A 16,610-nucleotide genomic window follows, 5' to 3' on the forward strand; every position below is an offset into this window, starting at 1 on the left:
TCCTTGATTTATAACCATTTGTTTAGGGACCATTTGAGGTTACAAAGGAAGTGAAAAAAAGTGACAACCACCTTTTTTCGCACATTTCACACATAGCATTTCCCCACGGTCAGGTGATCAAAATTAAGACGGTTGCATATTTATGACTGTTGCAGTGTTCCCCAGGGTCATGAGATCCCCTTTTGCAACTTTCTGACAAGTAATGTTAATGGGGAAGCCAGATTCACTTAACAACCGTGTTACTAACTTAGCAATTGCGGTGATTCACTTAACAATGGTGACAAGAAAAGGTCCTAAAATGGGGCAAAACTCACTTAATATCTTGCTTAGCAATGGGAATTTTGGGCTCAACTGTGGTCATAAGTCAAGGACTACCTGTATCTGTCTCTCCTTGCAACTACTGGCAAAAAACCAAGCAGAGGCACCGACAGAGGGGAGTGACCCAACCCTCTCGAAAAGCCGGGCGCCTTTCAAGCGACCCCCGGCCCACCCTTTTCCCCAGTTCCCTTCTCGAAAGCATCAGGCCAGCCACGCGCTCTCTGTTCCCACCCACGTGGCCAGAAGCCAAGGGCAGGGCGAGGGGAACGTGGTACGAGCAGGATGAACTAAATTTGTATTAGAGAAAAAAGAAGAAGAAGAAAAAAAAAAGAAGCGGGGGCAGTCCAGAGGAAAAAAACTTCCGAAGAAGTACTGAGCGCCAACGGAGACAGATCGGCTGCACCCCTGCCCAGCCCTGCGCTGCCAACAGGTAACTAAGCCCACACGGGTGGATGAGACGGAGAGAAAGTTGCGAGTGGGTCGTTCTGAGACCGATCGAAGTGGGAATCGGTGTGTGGTGGGGGGGGCGAGTGGACTTTTGGAAGGGTTTAGGAGGGATCTCATCCGTTTAGACTTGGAGAGGCGGGAAGGCGACGGAGGATAGCAAGCGATTACTTTACTCTTCTGGAAAAGGATCGGGAGAAGGGAGAGAAACGGCGCCGTCCTATCAGACGGCCGATCTACTCGCCCCCCTCCCTTCCCGCCATCTAATCTAATCCCTAAACCGCCCATCCTTTCTCCAGCGATCGCTTTTCTCACCCGCCCAACATCCATTATCCTTCGCGCCTTCCTTTCAGAACGCATATCGTTGCTTTCTCGAGTTTTTTTTTAATTGTTTGGCACCGTATTTTGGCTAAGCCCGTAAGCAGCAGTCTTTTAAAAAAGGAAAAAGAAAGAGTCCCAAGGCATGTTATGCTTCCATTCCTCTATCAAACTTTTTATTTAAAATTATTGGGGGGAAAGGTAGTGGATTAGCCGCCAATGGAGGCTCCACCCCATGCATCCCCAAATTTTAGCCAATCGCGATTCTGAATAGATTTCAAAACGCCAATTCTTGGGAGGCAGGGGAATGTTGCTGGAGAACTAGCAGGAGGCTGGAATGCCAATTTTTTTTTGGGCATAAAGTAAATTTTTAGGGCTTTCGTTTCTGCCCCCATTCCACACCGACTTTATTGGAGAAAAATCTGGATGTGAGAAGTTGTAAAGAAGTGGGTGGACTATGATTCTCCTCCAGGTGTTGTCCCATTAAGGTTTATGGCATTCCTCATTTATGTCCTTGCCATTTGTTGGGGCTGCTGCTAAGAGTTGCCATTCAACATCTGGAAAACTACAGATTCCCCACTTCTGGATTATGTTCTTCTAAAAAGGGTTTATTACATCACAACCAAATGCAAAACCCAGCTAGCTTATTGTTAATGCCTTTGATTGCTTTCGGTTTGCTGCATCCTGTTAAGCAACTTTTAAATGTGGCTGAAAAGCTTTTGAAAATGGCCTTGCAGTGAAACTGCTGGATTTCATGCAGATTACCTTGAAAAGTTTAAGATTTAAATACAGGTAGTCCTTGAGCTATGACCAAATTGAGGGCCAGACTTTCAGTTGCTAAGCAAGGTGGTTGTTAAGTGAGTCACACCCAATTTTATCTTTTTCGGCATGATTCTTAAATGAATCACTGCAGTTAGATGGTTATTGGCAATGGTTTCTCTCACTGACTTTCCTTGTAGGAAGCCAGCTTGGAAGGTCCCAAATACTAATCATGTGACTCTGGGCTGCTGCAACTTTTGTAAATACATGCTGGTTGCCAAGCACCTAAATTTTGATCACATGACCATGGAGAGACCTTGACAAGAACGCTTGTAAATCACTTTTTAGACTACTGTTGTAACTTCTAATGGTCACTAAATGAATGGTCAAGGATTGCCTATAGAATTTCAACTTAAACACAAACTCAGAAAAAAAGTCTCACTGGCTCTATATTTTGCTGAATAAATACATACAGAATATTTGTGCTGTAAACTACAGTAGTTCGTTCTATGCAAACTTTCCTTCAATTACAGGGTAATCCTTGACTTACAACAGTTCTTTTAGTGACCGTTCAAATTTACAGCAGCACTGAAAAAATGACTTGGGTGCATTTTGCACATTTATGACTGTTGCTGCAGCCCCCTGGTCATATGATTTACATTCGGATGCTTGGCAGTGATTCATATGTATGACGGTTGCAGTGTCCCGGGGTCATGTGAGCCCCTTTTGTGACCTGACAAGCAAAGTCAATGGCAAAGTCAGATTCATTTAACAACGGTGTTACTAATTTAACAGCTGCAATGATTCACTTAACAAATGTGACAAGAAAGGTCATAAAATGCGGCAAAATTCAACAAATTTCTCACTTAACAACATAAATTTTGTGTTTGTAAGTCAAGGACTATCTTTACACTTCTTCCAATGCAACAGTGCTTCCTTTTAATCTTTGCTGCATTATTCAAGGTTTCCCCTATTTTTTTGCAAGGCAGGGAGAGCTGCTAAGTTTGCAGAACTTATTTTTGTGCATGTTACCTTATAATTATGCAGTTTCAGGCATCTTTGCAGAGTAACCAAACTTTCCAAGAAAGGGTGCCTTTTGATTCAGCAGTAGGTTAACCCTTTCACAGCATTCTTACTCTAACCATCCTCTGATCCCCTCCTGGATTGGAGAAGGTTGTTTGCTGCCTAGGTCAGGAAACTCCAATTCTTGGTAAAGAATTAGTCAAGGAAGGGAACGCCTTTTTTAGTCTGAAAAGTGTCACTTGGCAGCAAAGTTCATGTGTAACAGTAAGCAGAAGAGAATTTTTAACAATCGAGCTTTAGTCCATGAAGAATTTCTGTTTAGATTACAAAATGAAGGAAATGCCCCTTCAAACATAATATTGCAGCATTTGTGAAGAAGCAGATCAGGTTGAAAAGCAGTCACATAGTGGATAATGAGATCTGTTAAACTGCAGCCCTACTCTAAGCTGACATATCTGTGGTTATCCTCTTGTTTGCGCTCCTATTGTCCAATTAACACCCCAGATATATAGGGATTACAGCTCCCCAAATTCTCAGCCATAGAAGGCAACAGCCCTGTCAGCCCACCAGACTGGGTCTCTTATTTTATTCTAAAAAAGGGGGCTCTTAACCTGCAGTCCATGGAGTTGAAGATCTATGCGCAGATTTCAGGGTGATGGTGGCATCTGTGGACTTATGGGATAACATTTACAACTGATTTCACTATTTTATTTTATTCATTTTAAAATACATTTCTGAGAAGGGGCCCTGTAGGTTTCACCTGCCTCTAACAAGGGCCCCAAGACACAAAAGGTTCAAGAACTGTTCAAAACACGAAATGAAATATTTTTTCAAAGCTCAGGAATTTGAAGGCCATTAGTAAGGCTTGACCCCAAAACGTTTTCTTGCTAGAGGAGGAGGACAATGGTGCTATTGTTGTCTCCCACTGCTCAGATGAGGCCACTTCCAATTTCATTTCAGTAATAATAATACTGGTATGACTCCCGTCTCAAAATCATATGATTAAACCTCACCCATGCTAGAATTTGGAGATGAGTAACATGGGACCTCCCAGATATTGCCAAGTCAAAAATTCCAATGGCTCATATCATTGGCTAAGTTATGGTTGGGGTTAAGCTACAATTTTCAACAGCCCTGGCCAGCATTTTCTATGGTATGAGCTACAATAGAGCTTAAAGTAAAGACTTGGGTTCTCCAAAACAATTGAATTAATGGATTAACCAAAATGTTTCCATTCATAAGTTGAAGGTGATGAATTACGGATACTTCTCGGTTTACAAACTATTTGTTTAGTGACCAAAATTACAACAGCATTGAAAAAAGTTACTCATGACCATTTTTCACACTTATGACCATTGCAGCATCCCCATGATCACATGATCAAAATACAGTTGCTTGGTAACTGGTTCATATTTAGGACGGTTGCAATATCCCAGGGTTATGTGATCGCCTTTTGCAACCTCCTGACAAGCAAATTCAATGAGGAAGCCAGATTCACTTAACAAGCATCTTACTAATAACAACTGCAGTGATTCACTTAATAACAATGGAAAGGCTGTAAAATGGGACAAAACTCACAACAACTGTCTCGCTTAGCAATATAAATTTTGGGCTTAATTGTGGTCTTGTAGAGGACTGCCTGCAGTAAATCTGTTTCAAATACCAGATTAATGAATACATTATTTTTAATGTACATCTTAAATTGCAAAGTAGGAATGCAACCCATGGATTATGGCCAGAATATGGTCACACAAGTAACCCCACTAGATAATCAGATTTGCTGTTAATGGAATACCTGGTGATAAATTTGACAGTGTGGAAGAAAAACACAAATCTGAGCCATGTTGGCAAAGCTATATAGTGGGGGAAATTTTGGCACTAAAACAAACTGAAAAAAGCAGCTAGCAACAAGAAGACGAGAAAAGTGGAAGCATTTATTGCTTAATTCTAAAGTCAGACCCAGATTTATTTTCTCTGCTCTATTCTGCATTGCACTGCACTGCATTGCACTGCCTATTACAATGTTTCTCAACTTTAATAACTAAGAGTTGTGGGTTCTCCATCACTGGAGGATCTTTCAAGAAAAGATTGGACAACCCTTTGTCTGAAGTGATCTGCCAAGGGCAGGGGGTTGGAGTAGGGGACCTCCAAGGTCCCTTCCAGCCCTATGATTCTAAGATATGTGGACTTCAACTCTCAGAATTCTGAGAGTAGAAGTCCACATGTCTTAAAGTTGCCATGGTTGAGATACACTGGATTACTTCTTTGCCATTTGGAGGAAAACAAACCGTTTGTGAGTGTGTGTAAGCGTGCGCGTGTGCAGTCTTGATGGGACTGAAAAGGGCGGCAACATAGCTAGGCAATTACTGCTCTTTTTCTACCTCCCTCTTCTTGCCCACAACTCACATAATTCTAAAACATCTGGATCAGATTAAGCCAGACTTACAACCACAGGAATTTAAACTAGCTGCAGGAGCCCAGATACTGCTTTCTCTGACGTGGGGTAGGAGGAAGGAGGAAATACGTTGCATTTAAGGATGGGCTTCAATATCTGAGCATCCTGAGGCAATTTGGAATAAACTGGCTAAGGTCTGAGTAACGGGAGAAATTTTTCATTTGTTTTTCCTTTGGAACTGAGATTTGTGAATCCTTGGAAAGGGACACGGATAACTGGATAACAGGGAGAAAGCTTCTGGAATGCAGAATCTGGAGAGCACATAATTTATCAATTTGAGGAGACATAGTAGGATTAATTTTGCTTGGGAAAACAGTGGTTCCTACTTGCTTTAACCAGCCACGAGGAAGGATACGTGTAAACTTAATCTATGTTTTTCTTCTCTCCATTCAGCTTCCAGGATGAGTTTCCTACTCTTTGCGGTCACAGCCCTCCATGTTCTTATCCTCATCTTACTCTTCGTAGCCACCTTGGACAAGGTAAGTAAGAATTGAAATAGTCCAGTTCTTTTTTAATCTGCAGATTCAATATTTTGTTTGAGAGCTGCTTACTAATTCTACATTCCCTACCCTTCTGTGCTCAGTGCTGTTACGTTACAATTCTCAGAATTGTCCAGCCATCTGGATTTCATAAGGGGTGCTTCATGATTTAGTAAGCTCAACTGTAGAGACAATTTCCTCTGACTCTTTGATGAGGTACCAGGTTTTAATCAAGGATAGTAAATATCTTTGCTCAGCATTTCACTTGAGGGGAAAACCATAGCTACAAGTTAAATTGTAGTTAAGCTGATTTATTGCTTATGCCTATACACAAGAATCTAATCAACTAATATAATGGTCAGCACTAAATTGGGACTAGAGAAGAGTCAACAGAATTCAAGGGGGGCTGATTACTTATGGGAATGTAAGGACTCCAGGCTGATTGCTTTCTTGACTCCACCTTCTCCCAGGTTCTGCCTCTTCTCTTTTATCAGCAAGCGATTCTAACCTTCCAAATTTTAGTATGTGCTCATCATCTGATTATCCAGAGGCTAAAATGTTTACTCCTAGGATAAAGGTTTTACACATATAATAATGTGGGTTAGAATGAAGAAAAAATGCTGAACAACTTACTTATATCCATCATCTCTATCTGTTGCTGAAAAAATGATAAAAATGAAGGTAGTTGGCTTGATCTCTCACCTTTTGCAATATAAGCTTGATCACCATCAACCACCAGTTATGTGGATAGCAAGGCTGGTGTCAAGAGAAGATGGAAAACACCACTTTAGTTTTTAGTTCAGAAAAATAAGAAATTAATATGCCTTGGTTTAAGAGCTAAGAATGAGAAGCAGGCTATGTCATCTGGTTGTTTTCTTTAAGATTGGTTAGGCAAAGACTTTGAACCAAAGGGCATTCAAATGTGCCCCAGATGATCTTGGCTCCTACACATTTACTCATCTCTTTGTTAAGAATAATAAGATTTATTCACAAGCTAAATATATGTAAGGGATGCACATAAACTGATCTGAAGAGAATCCCTTGAAAGTGCCAGCCACATTTTTTATTCAAGATAATTGCTCCTCAGATGTCAAGAATAGAGCCTAAGAGAAGGCCATAGACACTTCAAAGACTCCCCAATGGCAGAACACTTTTGCCTGAAATTCTTCTTGCTCCTTGCATTTCTAATTGGTCTTTGTTTCTCCCCAAAAGCAGAATATATTTACACATCTGTAAACATACTTATGCACACCATTTATGTTTTGGGAGAGCCCTCTTAAAAGGTAAACAAAAATGCATTTGGGAAACAAGCACCAACTAACAACTAATGGGGTATATGACACAACCTGAAAAGCCTTTATGAACTCAATTTTTTAACTATTTTTTAAACTACTGTATATTCTTTTTTTCCTCCTTTAAATTCAAAACAGATTTTTAAAAAATAAAATAAAGATTGTCTTATTCTGCTTTATACTGATCCCAAAGAATATGTCTGTATCCCCATATTTTGTTGCTCTGACTAGTTTTGGGAAGATGATTGATATTAAGCCCCTCTGATTTAAGATGATTGTGTGTTCGTGCGTGTATCTGTTTTGAATGGTGAATTGTCAGTGGCGGCATTTTGAACCTCTGCTGGGGAAAGAGACAGATAATTCTCTGTCTGTGCCTCTTTCCTTGCTTCAGAAATCTGACAAATCCCTCAGGATTAGTAGTTTGTTGATTAAAAAACCACAGAAGCATGCCTGTTAACACAGGAAAAGGCTGGGTTACAGCCATGAATCCTGTTTCCACTTTGAACAATTTGCACATATGACTTGTTTAACTCATTAATAATTTTATCTTGAATGAGGAATCTAACTTTCCAACAAAACAAAACAAGCCAAAATTTCCATGCACCTTAATTCCTCAAGACAATCTTTTTCAACTTTGGCAACTTGAAGATGGGTGAATGTTAATTCCTAGAATTCTCCAGCTACCAATGTTGGCTGGGGAGTTCTGGGAGTTGAAGTCCACACATGTTAAAATTACAAGGTTGAGAAACCCTGTCTTAAAATATTTTTTTGTGTTTGAGACATTTGATAGATACATTGTGTCCCCTGTTGTATCACTTGAAATGAAAGTAATTTGCAAGATATTTGCTTTACTCCCTTTTGTTTTATTTCTTCCCATGCAACCTTTCCCTTTCGCTCCCAAAACTTGATTCTTTAATAGGGTTTCCACCAGTTACATCTTAAACAGAGACAATCCTTGACTTATGACCACAATTGAGACCAAAGTTTCCATTGCTAAGCAAGACAGTTGTTAAGTGGACTTTGTCGCGTTGTACAGCCTTTCTTGCCACATTTATTAAGTGAATCATTGCAGTTGTTAAGTTAGTAACACAGTTGTTACTGTATATACTCGAGTATAAGCCTAGTTTTTCAGCCCACTTTTTGGGCTGAAAAAAGCCGCCTCGGCTTATACTCGAGTCAGTGAAAAATTTGCCCGAAATGGAGGAGAAAAAGGGGCGGGGCCATGCCGCTGGGTGACACTCGTGAATGGCCCAGTGCCCCTGTGAGTTTCCCCTCCCTCTGTGTCAGTTTGCCGCGCAGCACGCACCGCACCATCCCCCCTCCTCACGTTCTAATGTAATGCAGGGCTGTCTTACGATTCCCCTTCCTCCCCCTCCTGCCGCTCTGCAACGATGTCCCACCTCCTCCTTGTTATGGCAAGCAGCCACATAGCGATGTCCCACCTCCTCTGGTACAGTGATCCAATGATAGGAATCACTGTGCCGTGTGTCATAGGAGGCGGGACATCGCTCCCGTGGCTGCACGGGACATCATCATCACAGCGGGACATCAGCATCATGAGGTGAGTGAAGTATTTCATTGAATACACCGCTAGTTTACTGTTTTTCTTTGAAATAAATATTCAAAAACATTATTGGTATCTATTTTTATTTTTGAAATTTACCGGTAGCTGCTGCATTTCCCACCCTAGGCTTATACTCGAGTCAATAACTTTTCCAGTTTTTTGTGGTAAAATTAGGTGCCTCGGCTTATATTCGGGTCGGCCTATACTCGAGTATATATGGTAAGTGATTCTGGCTTCCCCATTGACTTTGCTTGTCACTAAAAATCATCACTTGACCCTGGGAGGCCGCAACCGTCATAAACACGAACCAGTTGCCATGTGTCCAAATTTTAACCCTTTGACCATGGGAATATTGTAACAGTCGTAAGTTTGAAAAAAGATTGCATGTCACTTTTTTCAGTACCGTTGTAACTTTGAATGATCACTAAGCGAACATAAGTTGAGGACTATCTGCAATTGTTTTCCTTTCCCTCCTGGCCACAGGGGAAGAAAAAAGGAAAGAAAAGTCACCTGTTGGATTTCTGCTTGTGTCTCACCAAAAGGATACAGTAGTCTCACGTTCCTGTGCTCATGCTGTACAAGGGATGCTGTATAGGCATAAATCAGTTTTTTCAGTGCTGTTGTAAATTTGAATGGTCACTAAAGAAATGGTGATAAGTCAAGTGATTACCTGTACAGGTAATCCTCAACTTACAGCAGTTCATTTAGTGACCATTCAAAGTTACAACGCCAGTGAAAAAAGTGATTTATGACCGTTTTTTCAGAATTATGACTGTTACCGCATCCCCATGCCAACGTGATTTACACTGACTCACATTTATGATGGTTGCAGTGTCCCATCTGCAACCTTCTGACCGGCCAAGTCAATGGGGAAACCAGATTCATTTGAGCATTGCGGTACTAATTTAAGAACTGCAGTGATTCACTTAACAAATATGGTGAAAAAATGGGGTAAACTCACTTAACAAATTTCTCACTTAAGAACATAAATTTTGGGCTCAATTGTGGTCATAGGTTGAGGACTATCTGTATATGACATCTTTTTTAAAAAGTCAAAAGTTCCTCTGTCCACTAAGAGAAAAAAAATGAAGGAATAGAGAACACCTATACCAGGTGTTGTGGCCTGCCAGTGGCTAGCAGAGCTGGCAGCAGATTCGGACAGTGAGGAGATTGGGAAGGAGCATGGGCCAGTCCTGGTGGCTGGGGAAGGCTCCGACGAGGGTTCTGCGTCAGAGGCAGAGATGGGGCCAAGGCCATCTGGCAGTTGTCAGCTGCCTTCAGAGCTGGACAGCAGTGAGGCAGAAGAACAGCTGGAGCCTGTTCTCAGTGCGCACATGCACAGAGTTGCCAGAAGAAAAGAACCGCTCAGAAATTAGGGTCGACTTGGGAATAAAGCCACAGGATAGTGAATGGCCCCATCCACAGGAAATAAAAGAGGAGCGGAAGGGGAGTGGGATTTTGCAGGAAACAATTTGTTCATTAGTTTGTTTCAGGAGTGTGAAGATCTGTCCGTGAATCTCAGAGACTCTGTGCCCAGTCTTTCCGTGCACAGCTCTGCGTTTGGAAAATATTTACATGGCAGCTTTCCAAGCTAGATAATGTCTGTGGTCATAAATTCACCTTTGAAAGACTGTTTACCAGGCAGGCCTTTGCTGTATGTGAATGAGAGGAATTCACATTCTTTAATAAAAGGGCTTTAGTTGAGACCAGGAATCTGCTTCGTGCTTTTTGGGGAAGCCTAGATCAAAACACTAGGAAAGAAGAACGGAGAAGAGAAACATTAGGAGAAGTTATTGGGAGAAAGATTCAGGAATGGGTGGCAGCCTCCAGAGCTTGGCAGCATCACTACGAGACTACACATAAAACCAATTACAGAAGAAAAGCTTGAAGAGAAAAAGTTATGAAAAAATATTTAGGAAAGTCAGAATATTTTCAAATGCTTCTTGTTGCACTGAATACATTTTCCTCCTTGATTCCACAGGATGGGAAAACAAACTTTACAATTACAGGTACAGGCAGTCCCAATTATGACCATAATGGAGCTTGATCGCCATGGTTGTAAGTCATGATAGTCATAAAATGGGTTGGTCACATGACACTTCATTTACAATCTTTTTTGCAGCAGTCATTAAGCAAATTACCATCATGGTTAAGCGAACCAATGATTTTCTATAAAACCAGAAGTGCTGATTTTGGTTGCAAGTGTTGTAAAAGGCAATTGTGTGATCATGGGACAATGCAAACATTTGTGAATGCAGCCGTGTTGCTGAGTGCCCAAAGTTTGCTATGGGATGTAGGGCGACTGTTAGAACTTTGAATCCAGGTCATAACTAGCCTCAAGGTAGCAGCTGCATTTGAAATTTGATTGGTCACTAAGAGATCAGTAATAAGTTTGAGGACTGCCTGTATAATACGCAGTTCAATTTCAAGGATCCATCCATCCATCCATTCATTCATTCTGCCTATATCTATAGAAGCAACCTGGAATTAAAGAAAACTTTCTAACAGTGAGAATAATTAACCAGTGGAACAATTTGCCTTTAGAATTTATAGGTGCTCCATCATTGGAGGCCTTTAAGAAGAGACTGGATAGCCACTTGTCTGAAATGGTATATATAGAGCAGTGGTGGGTTCCGGATCCTGATGCAATTGGTACGGTGCAACGGGGCCTGGCATCCACCACATGAACGCACACAGTGCGGGCATGCGTCCTTACCTCCTGCAATGCTCGGCAGAGCGTTGCACAGGCGCCGTATGCTCCCTGCGCGGAAGAGCACAAATACAGGTAAGGAGGACGGGTGGGCTCTCTGGAGCACCGTACTGGAACAGTACCTGTTATGGGTTGGAGGAAGTTTATTAACACTCACTCACCCATTTGGAAAGGTGACCTGTTTGGCCTCATCTGTTTTGTCCTAATTCCTTGTCTCTGCTGGGGTGTTTTATTTTGTTTTTGTTCTAGTCATGGTGGGTTCTGCCTAACAGAGAAACAGTGAACATCTGGAATGAATGTCTGATGGATAACCAGCACCAGAACTGGACTTGTCACCCGGTGTCTGACAGTAGTGAGTATATACTTTGGGTTTTGTGGAAATGGCCCAGGACCATCTATGGCCATTTCCCTTCAAGTGGCAGGGAAATCAGGAGATTCAGGCGGTTCAGATGAGTATAAAGACTTAAGATCTCTAGAAGAATCTGAGCTACTAATAGTCAAGAGAAATGAGAGGGAATTAAGAAGGTATTCAAGGTGGGCTGGACTTAGATTTCTTGTGGGGCATGCAGAGACTCATGACTTTTAAGCATTTGACCCCTCCCTTGTGCCCAGCCTGGTCATCTCCTAGAATCTGCAGGAAAGGGTAAAACTTGGCAAGAGGTTGGAGTGAAGGTTGCATACTTGTGTGATATTCACTATTTTGCTTCAAGATAAGAATGCGTTTTTTCAAACCAAGTGCCCCTCAGATATTCAGCTCCCAGAATTTCCCATTATATATGACTCATATTTTCGAGCCATTTGGGCTGCTGGAAAATTTTCTGGAGAAGGCAGATTGATAAGGTCTGTTCTTAATGGTTTTTTTCCCTCTTCAATGATTTCTCTCCCCAGAATGGCTTCATGGAGTCCAGGCATTCATGGTTTTAAGCCTTCTCTTCTCCAGTTTAGCTTTCATTATTTTCATGTGGCAGCTCTACACGATGAAGCGGGGAAGCCTGTTTTACGCCACAGGGATTTTCCAGATATTGACTGGTAAGGTTCCAAATTTAATCATCATTTGGAGGCCGTAAAATCACAGTACAAGAGAAAGGTGATAGCATCTACAAGGAAGAAAGATTGGGGCCGAGTTGTAGGGGAGCAGATGTTTCCATGTGCAACATGTAAATGGAAGGGGACATTGCATAGATCAATGTTTCTCCACCTTAGCCACTTGGAGGTTTGTAGACTTCAACTCCCAGAATTCCCCATCATATTAAGGTCTAACTTAATTGGAATGATATGCAAAATGCTCACTGGAACCCTGGATGAATCTGGTTGTGTTCCATTTGCCCAAATTATCTTTTTAATGTAAGGACCTTGCAAGCCCAAGCTAAGTGAAGTTCAGGAGTGGCAAAGCTTGGCCCTTCAAATAGCTGGGTGGGTGACTTTAAGATGGGTGACTTTAAGATGGGTGGACTTCAACTCCAAGAATTCCCAAACCAGAATTGCTTTCGGGGGAATTCTGGGAATTGAAGTCCACCTGTCTTAAAGTTGCCAAGGTTAAGAAACGCTCACCCCAGCTATTCCAATCGGAATTACCAATTAGAGGTTGTAGTTCAAGAACACCCCAAATATCATAAGTCTCTTCCTCCCTCTCTCCCACACCATCCCTTTCTGCCCACTTAGCTCTAATGCTGTGAATTCTTTGATCTTGGGATGCCTATTGCAGGTATGAATAGGCATCTGGTAAGATTTTGCACTCTAGGAATTGTCTATATTGATGGGAAAGATGTAATAATTTTTTGGGTTGCTTGCTAAAGAAAGGGAAGCAAGATGGAGCTGTAACCTGATCCTAATTCACCTGTTTTTGGTTTCTTCCCAGCTGTTTCTGTGTTCACAGCTGCCTTGATCTACACTATTCATGTGGACACGTTCCAGCAGGGTCGAATGCCCGGCGGCTCTTACGGTCACTGTTTTGTCCTAGCCTGGCTTGCTTTTCCCTTGGCCCTTGTTAGTGGGATTGTTTACATCCACCTTCGGAAAAAAGAGTGACTTACAACGAGGGAACTTCTCCGTTCACCTTGGAAGGAGACTTGTGCTCCTTTCAATTCAGCTATGCATTCATTCTTCACAGTTTTTGAAAGCACTCATGGCACGAAATTCTATGCAATGGGTAACTTGATCCGTGGGGGTTCTTGCATTATAAGCACACGGTTTTCTTTTGCATACAAGTAGTTCTCGACTTATGACCACAATTGAGCCCCAAATTTCTGTTGCCAAGCAAGACCATTTTTAAAGTGAGTAGGTACCCCGTTTTATGACCTTTTTGCTACAGCTGTTAAGCGAATCACAGCAGCTGTTAAGTGAACCATGTGGTCGTTAAAGGAATCCAGCTTTCCCCATTGGCTTAGTTTTCCAGACGTCAGCTGTGAAGCATCCGAATTTTGATCACATGACTATGGGGATGCTGCAGTGGTCATTAAACATGAAAACTATTTTTCAGTGCTGTTGTAACTTCAAACATGTCAGTAAAGGAAGGGTTGTAAGTCAAGGACTACCTGTATTTATATAGATCTCCCATGATATGGGAAATTAAAGTTGTGCCATCATACACTGGGCATTTCTTTAGTCCAACAGGTTACCATGAATTGATATCATGTCATATCATTTTGCCAGCAAAATATTCATGAATATTTTGCTGGCAAAATGATATGACATCATGCCATTCTATCAGCCCATTCTCTTAATATCTGGAGAAATGTTTGCTTCTTGTTTTTGTAATTATGTACATGTAGATTATAGCCACTTTTTACTTTTGCAAATGAGGGAACAATATATTCCTCCTGTAGTATTCTTTTAAAAAAAATGAATAATCTTCCTTTTTGATAAACTGAAGTATGGCAGACAATTCCCCGACCTTTTTTTAAAAAATAGAAACCAGTTTTATTTGAAATATGTATTTTAATGGGAAAAACATGGCATTGGTAGTATAGATATAAAATATATTTCTTTTTTAAAGTTTTTGCAAATGGAAGGCAAATTGAAACATCATGTAAGAGGATCCTCGTGGGGGGTTTAAAAAAGATTTTAAAATGGAGTTTAAATAAGAATCTGCTTCATAACATGTTGGTTTTATTGCAGATTTTTCTGTCTTTTCTCACTTGCCTCTTGGGACCTAAAATACAGCTTGGATAAAATACCTATTAAATTGCAGTTGAGAAAATCATTGAACTTTTAAAAGTTGAAAGAAGAGGCCACGGGACTCTGTGCTTGTTCCAATTTTTTAAAAATAATCTTTTAAAAAGTGTCTTCTTATTATTGTAACGGTAGGAGCATTTGTGAGGGAGGTCAAAAAAGTCAAGATGGCGGCCATAACTATGCAACTGATACCGCCTTTTGTATGCAACACATATAGAAAATTAGGGAGCTTCAGTTATGCACTTGTTTTGTACAGCCATTTCTATTTTTTTTACCTCTATTCCCACATATTAGCTTCATCCTATCTTTAGAATGCTTCCCCTCCAGAATATTCTACATAGGAAAAGTACATTGGGAAAATAATTACTTTTAAATAGATTTGTGGGATAAAAAGTTTAGTTGGTGGGATATTGGTTGTTCTGTATCTAAGATCTATGTTACTATTCCTTAACCTTCAGATTTCTTTATAGTATATAGGCATCATTTGGCAAGCAAAACTGGGACTGTCAACTGAGTCATTAAGCAAAATAGTCGCTAATTGAAAATCACAACTGCTTGTGATCTCCCCTTTACAGACCTATAAAGGTCATAAATATGAAAATTGACTGCAGTTACTTCTTCATCACCATCAGAACTGTGAATGGTCACTAAATGAGGGAGTCACTAAACAAGGACTAACTTTCAGTAACTTCATTCAGTGAGTTACAATTAATTGTAACTCCCTGCTCAGTGGGTGTACAGTGGCAACAGTATTTGTTCCCACTCGTACTTAAATATTTCAAGTTTTTCTAGCTTTTTCCAAATGTATCTCCCTTTATTTTCAACCTACTGGCTGAAAATTATAGGGACTGTAAGATGCATATCCAAAAATCTGCAGTTTAAGGAATGTTCAAATATTATGCATGTGTACCATCTTTCTTCAACAGGTTTGCTCCTCCTTCAAATTGATTGCTAGCCATAAAATTGATGCTTTACAAATGTCCCCTTTTGTCTTCTTCCAATGGCTTTTGATATTTTATATGTATTTTAGAAATTAAAAAAGCAACAAAAAGACTTGACGGAGCTGTTGTTTTCCTTCTTTGGGGTGGCAAATACTTTGTACTCCAATTCTCCTAACTTTCACAAGGGAAGCTCGTATTTAGAGACCGTGAAAGATTATGATTTGGATAGCTCTTCTTTAGCTGACACAATGCGACTATCAACTCCTGTTGCTAAGTAATGTGGTCACTAAGCATAAAATCATGCGACCACAATGGACTTATGATATGACTTGTACTTGGTTGGTAAGTACAGGTAAACCACAATGGCTGTAAAGTAAGGTGTCACATGTCTGTGGTTTCCGTGTCCTCCATTAGTTGTGAAGAATGTGAATAGCGCTCATTCGACTCCGATACTGCAGCATAAGCCATGTGCATTGGTTGTGAAGTGCCTGAACGGTGATCATGTGATTGGGATGCTGGGATGGTTGTGCCACAGAATTTGTGTCAGCAGTCTTTTTTAGAAAAATAACTCTAGCTTTGACACTGCATGAGTTAGTAAGTGAGGACCATCTGTAGCAGATTGCAACTTAAATATTATCCACACAGCTATGTCAGGGTCAGCCACAGTTCCACACTGCAGTTGTTCATTCACTGCCTTACCATCTAATTGGGAAAACTACAGGTAGTCCCTGACATGCAACCACAATTGAGCCCAAACTTTCTGTTGTAAAGTGAAATATTGGTTAACTGAGTTTTGACCTATTTCATCATCAAAATTCAGATGATTGGCAACTGACCCATGTTTATGACTGTTGCAGTGTCTCGTGGTTATGTGATCACTTTTTGTGACCTTCTGACAACAGCTATTTTGCCAACTCTCATGGTGGCTGCTTAGCTCCAACAACTTTTGGGGCTCTAAGGAGCCTGGGCGGGGAGGTGGAGTGGAGAGTAGAGGCTGACAAGGCACCCCTTCATGTGAGTGACATTGAGTGGCCACACCCACCAGTCAGTCATTAGGCAGATCATATTAGTGGTCCACGGGATTTAAAATTATGAATTTAGTGGTCCATGAGTTCTGAAAGATTGGTAACTCT

General features: G+C 40.9%; 1 protein-coding gene across 1 annotated transcript; it reads left to right on the forward strand.

Annotated features, from left to right (window-relative positions):
• Nucleotides 1-525: 525 nt before the first annotated feature.
• Nucleotides 526-16,321, forward strand: EMP3 (epithelial membrane protein 3). The gene is made up of 5 exons (XM_032237885.1): nucleotides 526-748; nucleotides 5,711-5,796; nucleotides 11,612-11,714; nucleotides 12,251-12,391; nucleotides 13,221-16,321. Exons 2-5 carry the CDS (start codon nucleotides 5,719-5,721, stop codon nucleotides 13,388-13,390), a joined length of 492 nt encoding a protein of 163 aa, XP_032093776.1. The 5' UTR covers nucleotides 526-748; nucleotides 5,711-5,718; the 3' UTR covers nucleotides 13,391-16,321.
• The last annotated feature ends 289 nt before the right edge of the window (nucleotides 16,322-16,610 follow it).

The sequence above is a fragment of the Thamnophis elegans genome, chromosome Z (assembly GCF_009769535.1).
Source record: "Thamnophis elegans isolate rThaEle1 chromosome Z, rThaEle1.pri, whole genome shotgun sequence".
Lineage (NCBI taxonomy): Eukaryota > Metazoa > Chordata > Lepidosauria > Squamata > Colubridae > Thamnophis > Thamnophis elegans.